At 45.9% G+C, this 9608-nt stretch overlaps 3 protein-coding genes across 4 annotated transcripts; 2 read left to right on the forward strand and 1 right to left on the reverse strand.

Moving 5' to 3' along the window:
• Positions 1-88: 88 nt before the first annotated feature.
• LOC120955302 (protein LTO1 homolog) lies at positions 89-766 on the forward strand. Its single transcript, XM_040376028.2, has one exon. It carries the CDS (start codon positions 342-344, stop codon positions 753-755), a length of 414 nt encoding a protein of 137 aa, XP_040231962.2. The 5' UTR covers positions 89-341; the 3' UTR covers positions 756-766.
• A 5-nt stretch (positions 767-771) lies between these two features.
• LOC120955300 (probable methyltransferase-like protein 25) lies at positions 772-2330 on the forward strand. The gene is made up of 2 exons (XM_040376026.2): positions 772-1389; positions 1451-2330. The coding sequence occupies exons 1-2, from the start codon at positions 772-774 to the stop codon at positions 2297-2299; spliced, it is 1467 nt and encodes a 488-aa protein (XP_040231960.2). The 3' UTR covers positions 2300-2330.
• A 9-nt stretch (positions 2331-2339) lies between these two features.
• On the reverse strand, positions 2340-7249 carry LOC120955299 (probable cytochrome P450 6g2). 2 transcript variants are annotated; one of them, XM_040376024.2, is made up of 6 exons: positions 6576-7249; positions 6346-6493; positions 3241-3661; positions 3065-3171; positions 2727-3002; positions 2340-2656 (listed from the first exon to the last, which is right to left on the reverse strand). In XM_040376024.2, the coding sequence occupies exons 1-6, from the start codon at positions 6917-6919 to the stop codon at positions 2375-2377; spliced, it is 1578 nt and encodes a 525-aa protein (XP_040231958.2). In that variant the 5' UTR covers positions 6920-7249; the 3' UTR covers positions 2340-2374. The 2 variants fall into 2 exon arrangements, with proteins under 2 accessions (XP_040231958.2, XP_040231959.2); XM_040376025.2 differs by lacking the exon at positions 6576-7249 and adding an exon at positions 3747-4277 and having other exon boundaries at positions 6346-6442.
• Between the last annotated feature and the right edge of the window lie 2359 nt (positions 7250-9608).

Consider the following 9608-nt stretch of genomic DNA (forward strand, 5'->3'; position numbering starts at 1 on the left):
GAATGTCGAAAAAAAGTGACAGCGAACGGAGGAGCGCTCACTGTGCGCGGTTGACGGTATAACAGTTGAACACTTTTTTTTGTTTCTTAATGATTATTTACATTCTCTTTTTAAGAACATTTGTTATTCTACAAAATCGTGAAAGTAGTATTGAAAAAGTCGCAAAAAAACTTATTTGTTTAGGTTAATTTTATCTCTGCGCCCTGAGCGACAAGCGACCACTATCCAACTCAGTTTGACAGCCAACCGGCGTGTCGTTTTGTTTACATTTTGTTTTCCGCTGCCACCATGCAGTCCGGCAGTTTTTCCAAGTGATTGCAGCGGGTTTCGTGCACAAAACTATGACGAGCGAAGAGAACGGTGATATAAACGATGTGTTTGAGGACATTTTTCTCACCGAGGAGCGCATCATCGAGGAACACTTTCACCACGGGCTAGCGGACGGGCGGCAGGAACGGTCCGTACAGGAGGCGGAAGATTACGGCCACAAGAAGGGTTCGGAAATTGGACGAGAAATCGGCTTTTATCACACAATCGTGACGGAGATTGCCTCCCAGTCGGAGACGGCAGCGAACGAAAAGGCACACGCGCTGGTACAGGAGCTGCTGGCGGCGCTGGGAAAGTATCCCCGCGAGAACGATCCGGCCGTTGATTTGCTGCACGATTTGCAGCGCATCCGGAACACGTACCGGCGGCTCTGCGCACTGCTGAAGCTGCCCTACAAGTACACGCAAACGAATGGGCTTTCGTTTTAACCCGTCGCTGGCGAAGATGGAGCGTATCAGGCAGCAGGTGGACACGATCGTGCGCTTCCTGCAGCCCAATCTCCCGTTCGTCAACTGCCACATGGTGGACTATCTGACCGAGCAGCACTGGAAGCGGTTCGTGCCGGTGGCGATGCAGAGCGAACTGCGCACCGTGTCCGATTACTTGCAGGCAAAGGATATATTTTGGGGCCAGTTTACGCCATCGTTTGTCGGGGAGGAGCGTGATGGTGGTTGCTTTCCGGCGGTGCGGGAATTTATCAAAAACACACGCCAGTTCCGTCTCGGAGGAGCGGAAGCTCGGGGAACGGCCCTCACGCTGGACGAGTTTATGGATGCGCTGTCGGACTGTCGGAGGGAAACGCGGCTGAAAATGACGGAACTGATGAACGTGAAGAAGTGTCACGAGGTGGAGGTAGCTGCAGCCGTCGTGGCGTCCCTTTGCAACGGTATGGCAGCGACCCAACCCGACACGAGCCTGGAGGACATTTTGGTGATTGACGCGGGCGATGGGAAGGGATATCTTTCCTCGCGGATTGCGCTGGAGCACGGCATCAAGGTGCTTGGAGTGGATTGTAACGAAGAAAACACGAGCAATGCGGAAAAGCGCCGAGAGCGACTCAAGGTAAGGTTGATAGATTGGTCTAGGAATGACAAAAATAACTCATTTTCCTCTGTTTCTTCAGACCAAAATACCAAAAGCCGTGCAAAAATCGAACCTCGAAGAGGATGAGCATTTTACCAACCTGCTGCAACAGGGCTCACTGGACACGCTGTACCGCACGGCAACGCAGCTGATTGATTTCAACACCAACCTGATTGAGCTGGCCCAAGAATACTTCCCCGGCGGCCATCACAGCACGTTCTGTCTGTGCGGTTTGCACACGTGCGGCAACCTTGGCCCGAACTGTCTGCGCCTGTTTCACGAAAATCCCACCATCAAGGGAATCTGCAACGTTGGCTGCTGTTACCATCTGATGCAGGAGCAGTTCGTGGTGGACGAGTTCTACAATCCGACGAAAGTGTCCGACAACCCGGGCTATGGGTTTCCCATGAGCAAATACCTGCAGGGTAAGAGCTTTTACCTCGGACGCAATGCGCGCAATTTGGCGGCGGAATCGATTGAACGTGCCTGCACCAATAGGGAGAACCCAAGCGATAAGCTTGGCTATCGGGCCCTGCTGCAGGTGGTGTTGCTGGAGTGTGGCGAGAAAAAGTCCCACCAAGTCGGGCGGCTCAAGTGCGACGGGTTTGTGGACTATGTGCGCCGATCCGTAAGGAGGTTAGGGCTGGAGCAGCGAGTAACGATTACGGACGACAGCCTACAGGAGCTGGAGGAGCGCTTTAGCGCCCAGCTGGAGCAGCTGAAAGTGTTCTACCTGATAAGGCAACAGTTTGCGCCGGTCGTGGAGACGCTCATCCTGCTCGATCGGCTACTGTACCTGCGGGAGTGCGGACACGACCGCAGCTTTCTGGTGCAACTGTTCGAACCGGTCGTGTCACCACGGTGCTACGCGTTAATAGCTTTAAAATAGAAGCCGCTTCCGAGTGGCATCGCAAAAACCACGCCGAAAATGACTGTTTGTGTTGGTCCGGTTGTTGTATATATTTCACATCGCATCCTCAACCAGCGCCGCGTACAGCCCTTCGTTGGAGTTGAGCGTGAACGCGTTCTTGCGGTAAGTTAGCACCTCGGGCGTGGAGGGCGAACGCTCGATGCGATACTGGGAGAGCAGCTTTAGCAGGGCAATTTTGATCTGCAACGTCCCAAAATGTGACCCCAGACAGGTGCGTGGTCCAACGCCGAACGGCATGTAGGTGCAGGGCTGTATCTGGTCCAGGTTTTCCTTCGCAAAGCGCTCCGGATCGAACACGGTCGGGTTGGGGAAATACTAATGCGAGAAAAGCATCCGGAAGTTAGTAGAGAATTGGTATATTGTTTTCATAGTTTTTTTTGGTTACCTTTGGATCACGATGGATGGCATAAATTGGAATCATAATGGGCATACCGTTAGGGATAACGTAATCGTGCAACGGTTCCAGCTTGTACCCGGTGCTTCCCTCCGGCAGGGTACACTGTCGCTCGATGAAGGCAAGCACCGGATAGAGACGGTTCGTTTCCGAGATGACCATACCGAGGTACGGCATCTCGTTCGCGTACGCTTCGTACGGAATTTCGCGTCCATATTTGACAATAATGTCGCGTATCTCTTCGCGCAACCTTTCTTGGACGTGAGGCTATAATTACGTTGAATTAGAAATTATTAAAAAATAATTTCAAACATGTTTCATTTACTTACATTTCTCGTCAATTCGTAGAGGGCGAACGATAGCACCGAGGAGGTCGTTTCAAAGCTGGCCATATAGAAGGTGGCAGCTTGTGCCACAAGTATGTCTCCTTTGAGTGCTGCAGAAGAGGAGATCCAGACTATATTAATCATATTTTAAGGGACTTTAAGACGCTCCCTCAACTTACGTATCTTCTCGTTCACACCGAGCGTGGCATTATTGTTTTTCAGCGCAATCATTGAGTCGATAAAATCGCCCCGACTTTCGCCGGTCTGCTCGCGCCGTGCGATCTCCTGCTCGATAATCGCCTTAAGAAATGCTTCCGTGTCGCGGGGGAAAAGCTTCAGCCGCAAATAAGGCACCAGCTCGGGCAGAAAGAAGAACGATGCCATCGTCAGGCCGCGCCCCGGTCCGTAGTCGAAGATCTTCCGCCCATAGTACCGGAACTCGGACTGCTCATCCTTCAGACAGTTGGCCTGCATGCCGAAGAACGTGCTCGCGATCACGTCGGTGGTGAACCGGGCGCAAAGCTCCTTAAACTCCGTCTCGCGCACATTGGGTCGCAGTACGGGTAGGGCGTCGAGTGACGCCATCATGTCTGCACCGACCTGGAAAGTAGTGACCAACGCGATTAGTTTCTAGAGATTAGCACTTGAAGTAGAAACGAAGAAGGGCAAGATTTTCTGTAAACACCTGCTCAATAAGGGGCTGCATTCGCTTCAGCTTGGCACTGGTAACCGAGGGCGACAGAAAGCCGCGCAACTGCTTCCACAGCGGTTCGCGAATCATGATCAGATTGAAGTACCCGATCGCGTCGTGAAACGGATCGGTACACATCTGCCGATTAATGAAGCGCTGCGCATCGGTACACGTGAGCCGCTTTATAAGCTCGGGGCTACGCAGCACCAGCGCAGGCCGGGTGAAGATGTTAACGCCGAAAAAGTCACTCGTACGCGTTCGGGCATGGTGGTAGATGTGCTCGATGTACTCAAAACTCGAGTGGCGCTGCAGGAAGATCGTGGCAAAGTTGCCGATGATGGGAATCTCCGGTATGTACGGTACGCCGGCCCGAGTCCAGTAGGTTTGCTTGCGCCAGCCGAGGTAAAGGAGCAGCAGCAGGGCTACCGTGTACAAAAGATCAACCACTTCGAGCGACATGATTGCTGCCTGCTACGGGATACTGATAAATACTGACTACGGCAGCCAAGAGACAGCGTGCACGCGCTAAAATAATCCAACGATACAATAATGCAACAGGAAAGTGATTATTTCTTGTGCGTACACAGCGGACCGATTGGTTCACTGATAACGCTCCAAATTCGGCCACCAGCCATTGTGTTTGTTGACTCGCATGGAAGGATGCATGCCAACAGTGAGCTCTTAACACTGGGTCTACTATCAAAGGGAAACGGTTGAACAGTTCCAAAATCTTAAATGCATTCGAGCACACGTGGCCGCTATCTTGCTTCGCGGACCAATACGATTGCTTATCATTCTAATCTAATCCACCGCTGACGACCTGACCGGATTCACCTTGTTTGTCTGCAATTGAACGGTCTTTGGGGTGGGAAAAACGAGGGTTGAACTTTGCGCGCTTGTGGGTGCGAGATTTGAGTCATGAGATATTTTTGAGGAGAGAAGGTTTGGTTATAATCGCTTAGGAAGTAATAATCATAGCGTGGTAAAATAGTTGATAAAGACACGCAATTTATGTTGAGTTGAATGGAGACTTAGTTTTATATTTTTACAGCATGCAAGCATCAAATACATGATCGCCCAAGTAAAAATCGATAAGAGAGCAAGCAGTTTGGGATATATGAGTCTTGAAGAACTAATCAGCGTAGTTTTAAACGGTAATAACCCACACTCGTTTGTTTGAATAGGTTACAGGATTACTCTTTACACAATTTTTCCTATTCTGGAACTGATACAAGATCTATTCCAGTTGTGAAACTGCTCTAGAATCGTTAAATGTTCTTAAATTACAAATCAAAATCAGATCCGACTACTGTTCCGGAAAATGTCTTGAAATATTTTGGAACTTCTTTTGAACTGTCGTGCTACTCCAGAAGATCATATGAAAGCTATCCTGAACTCATCCCGAATCTCGAATTGACCATGACTGACTCCAAGTCTCTCCCGATTCTGGAATTGTTGCAATACCTATGCCGGACGTGGAACTGGGATCCGGGATCTTTTAATAACCAATCTGACCCGAACAATCCGAATCGACTTGCCATCCTGTGCCCTATTCCGAATTGTACATGGAACTGATCCATAACTATCCTGGAATTGATCCTGATTGTGCTAGTCGTGTAACACATTCCGATTGCATTAAAACCTGATCCTGATCATGATCCTGGGAACCTCAGATACAATACTTATGCCATGGCCATGGAGATGATTTCAAACATTATAATGTATTGAATATGATTCCGAATCGATTATTGCTCTGGAATTTATCCCGATTTATCCCGGAACTAATACTAATCATATCGCGGTGCTGGAGGTTATCTTGATTTCATCTCGGTCATGATGCTGATATCAATTCTACGCAAATGCTGAAACTTATCGCAAACTTATATCGGTGCTAGAACTGAACATCCTACCAGTTATTGGGTCGAGCGCTATTCAAGCAGACTGCTAATTCATGCTAAGCATTAGCTTCATATTTAAAGTCCTGTGTGATCTCCATTAGAGACATTAGTGACCTTCAAAAAGCTGATCTCTTGAAGGATAATCTTAATTATTCAATTGTTGTGGCTACGCGAGAGAACACAAAAAGTAAGCATCATTACGTCATCGGTACCCATTTTAATGTTGTGCCCGCAATTAGTCATGCCTACAATGTGCAATTTGTGTAGGTACACACGACCAAGTTTAATGTACTACCGACATTCGACCAATTGTCCATAGAGCCGCAGTTGATATCACATCTTCTGCTATGTTAGTTTTTCGTTATTTAGAATATGCCTCTGGTAAAAGCAACAGTCATGATCGCTGAAACGATTCAATCAGCGAAATGATTCAAGATCAATTAGGCACTGCGCAGCGTTCTACTATTTGTTTTAGTATTTAGCATCCATTCGAGTTTTAATACAGTGCTTTATATAATGAATTCGTCATTCTTTAAACAAAAATTGAGCACTATAAAAGAGACTGTAACGTTTATACCAATTTACTATTTTTATACAACCTTGATGTATCAATTGAACATACCGATAGATTCCTAAGCCAATATTTAAAAACCCCAGTCCCAAACAAAGACCCTCACACATGCTAATGAGCTTACCTGATCGAGCAGCGGGTACATCTGTTTGATTTTGCTCAGGCTAAGCGACGGTGTTAGGTAAGACCGGAGCTGCTTCCAGGGTGGATTTTTAATCATCAGCAAGTTGTAGTACCCGATCGGATCGCCATGTTGATCGGTGGACATGGAGCTGCAAATACGCCGCGAGAGATAATCGAAACAATTAAACCATGCACGTGCACTTCCCTGCCACCCTGTCGTTGCACCCTTACCGATTGCAAAAGAACGCTGCATCTTTTATTAGTATCTGCTTGATCAGTTCCGGATCGCGCAGCACGAGGGTGGGCGTGAGCAGCTTGCTGATGCCAAACAGTGCATTGTCCCGTACCCGCTCGTCCACGTACAGCTCGTCCATTAGATCGAACACGGATTTTCGCATCAGTAACGCGTCGAGGAAGTTGCCCACCAGCGGGCGGCCCTTGATGTACGGCACCCGTGGGACACACTGCCAGTAGCGTGTGCCGGTTGTAGCGAGAAACCAGACCAAATATAGCACCACACAAACCAGCACCAGCCAGAGATAGCTCTGGAAGGCGTCCACGGTTGGGAAGATCATGGTTGAAAAGACACCTTTTTGGCCCTGTCTGAGACCTGTCAAACGCGCGCGGCTCTGTAATGTACACCGTGTCCCAGGTAAGGTGTCCCAGACACAAACTGTAGAACGCTCACGGTTCGCTGGAGTTCGCTACCGGCCAGTGGGTTTAGAGTTGGAATCGATTGTTTCTGTGGGCACTGATTTCCCTCCTCCGGACACGGTAAATGTGTCAACCGGAGATGTGAGACACAGACGCGTGTGCTACTGTGTGCTGCGTTAGCGCACCAGTGTACGACCTCTATCACGGTTTAGTGCGCGGTTGGTACTAACGTGCAGCGTCGCTGCTGGAAGTTCGCAACGCGCGCTCAAAACCAGGTCGACAGGCAATACGTTTGCAAAGCTGGATGAGTGTGCGTTCTACGTTTTCAACCGGCAGAGAAACGGTATTGCTAACTTGAGAGTATATCCAGGAGTGTTCTCCACTTGGGGGGGTAGGTAACCTGAGCAATGTGAGATGATACTTAACTGTCACGTGGATACCTGAGCAATGTGAGATCATACTTAACTGTCACGTGGAACGTTTCGAGAGCTTTGTTTAATTTCTTTTTTTCCTATTCTTTTAATTACAAAATAATACTGCGTCATGAGCAGAGTTAGCTGCCTCTGACGCGGCTTCCTATCGCTCCAGGGAGGTTCGTTTCTTTTATGAACGATTATAGTGCGCGACGCACTTGTCCGGCTTCGCCCTGGTCGAGCATGTGATAGTGGTGGTGGGAGTTCAGCAGTATTTGAGCAGATTAAATTTCTGCTTTTCAAGCATACGCATATTTATAAGCATGCGTAGATGGGACGGGTGTTTGCTCTCTGCTTTGCGATTGCTTTTTGATGAATGAATATAGCCGGCTTTTGGATTGGATGTGGTGCGTTGGTCAAAGGAGGGCAATGTTCAGTGTCCGAGTCTCGAGTCGGGATGATGGCGAGGGTCAGTTCCGAAGGCTAATTGATGGTATGATGTAATGTTTAGTGGCGTAGGTAGAGAGACCGGGGAATTGATAAGGCCTGTTGATTAGGATTTGTTTCATGTATTTTAGTTTTTTGGTTTTGACGGTGTTTCTTGATGTTACCAGTTATTTATTCTCGCTATACCCTAATTTTCTATGTGTTAGATATTTTTGTAAGTGCACTTTTATATATTATATTCCCTAGTTCATACTTTATTGTCTAAATCTTTTATACATTGAAATTTAATCATTTCACATACAAATTTGTTAATATGTTCAGAGGTGTCAAACACAGGCGGTTCGGCTTATTAAACCGAACGCTATTTTTATTTCATTATCAGATGCAAGATATCAGGCTTGCCGCAAGCCACCAATGGGGTTGGTTATCTTTCGCTGTAAATATCCGCTTAACCCATTGCAAGATAGTCAGTCTTGCCGTGTGCTGGGCATAATGTTAGGCCTTATGCCTTGAAAACTGTATCAAGAGACCGGCTCAAACAGGTCAAATCAAGTAAAATGTGTTTTATTTAATCAAATGACTTTAATAAATGCTAAAGAATGCATGATAAGCTTTTATTCTTAAGATTCTTTACACATTTGTTTTACAGGGTTTACCAGCAAAACTAACAACTACTCAAATCAATATAACAATCGTCTCTTGAAATAGCCATCGTATACAACCCGAAATTCAAATAGCACCACCTTGTTATTTAGCAATAATTCTGAATTTACCATATCGAGCAAGATTTTCTTTGTTCAGAATGTTAAAAGAATCTTTTACTCCTTTCAAGCACATTTCTTCAATATTTCAATGTGATTTGTTTCAATTTTGCAGAAATTTTCCGCAAAATAGGTCCAAAATAAGAATAGCACCACCGCGAAAATAGCTTTCTGTTATTTTTTTGCAGGATTTCGTTGAGGTTATGATTCAGTTTCGTTTATTATGCATAAAAAAGTGAAGTTATTCAAAAATAAGAAAGATAGAAATTATTTATTTCGTTACACGACCAGTATGGGTCTACTTGCAGCATCTGGAGTACAAAAATAAGGTATAATGCAAAGAAGTTTATGGTAGAGGTATATTACGACCGTGAAGATAGTTCAACAACGTTTTAAACAGATACTTGAGTTGGCAGGATAATTAAAAATGTTTACAAATTCTGCCTCTAAATCCACAATTATTTAAAAAAAAACATGCTGGAGCTATTTAAATTTCTCGCAGTGTAGCATGTCACGTACACTACACCATGGTGCTGTGTTGTCTATTCTAGGACACAATTGTCATGACCATGTCGTCAGTTGGGCTGTTAAACCTTGTATCGAATAAACTAGGATTTATACTGAGACAAAAAAAATCAATAATAATCCATTTTCTATAGTTTTAAATGTTTTCCAACAAAGACAATTGATTTGGCATTTGGTGATGCAATTCATTGTAATTTGCTCAATAAGATGTCAAATTTAAAAATCCTTATAAGTTGGGCACCATGCAATTCGGTAACAAAAAGTATTCGAAAGTGATCTGACAAAACCCCTTCCCTAGAACTCATTTCGATTATAATCATCTTTATTACCTGTTAGAATATTATAAAAGTTACCCTTATCCTCGCCTTCATTCATAGAAATTATAATTACTTTGTAATTTAAATTTCGTAACCATCAAACTATGACTGATCCGGTGATCTCATCTAACGCACAATCACGTTTTA

This window comes from Anopheles coluzzii, chromosome 3 (genome assembly GCF_943734685.1).
Source record: "Anopheles coluzzii chromosome 3, AcolN3, whole genome shotgun sequence".
Classification (NCBI taxonomy): Eukaryota; Metazoa; Arthropoda; class Insecta; order Diptera; family Culicidae; genus Anopheles; species Anopheles coluzzii.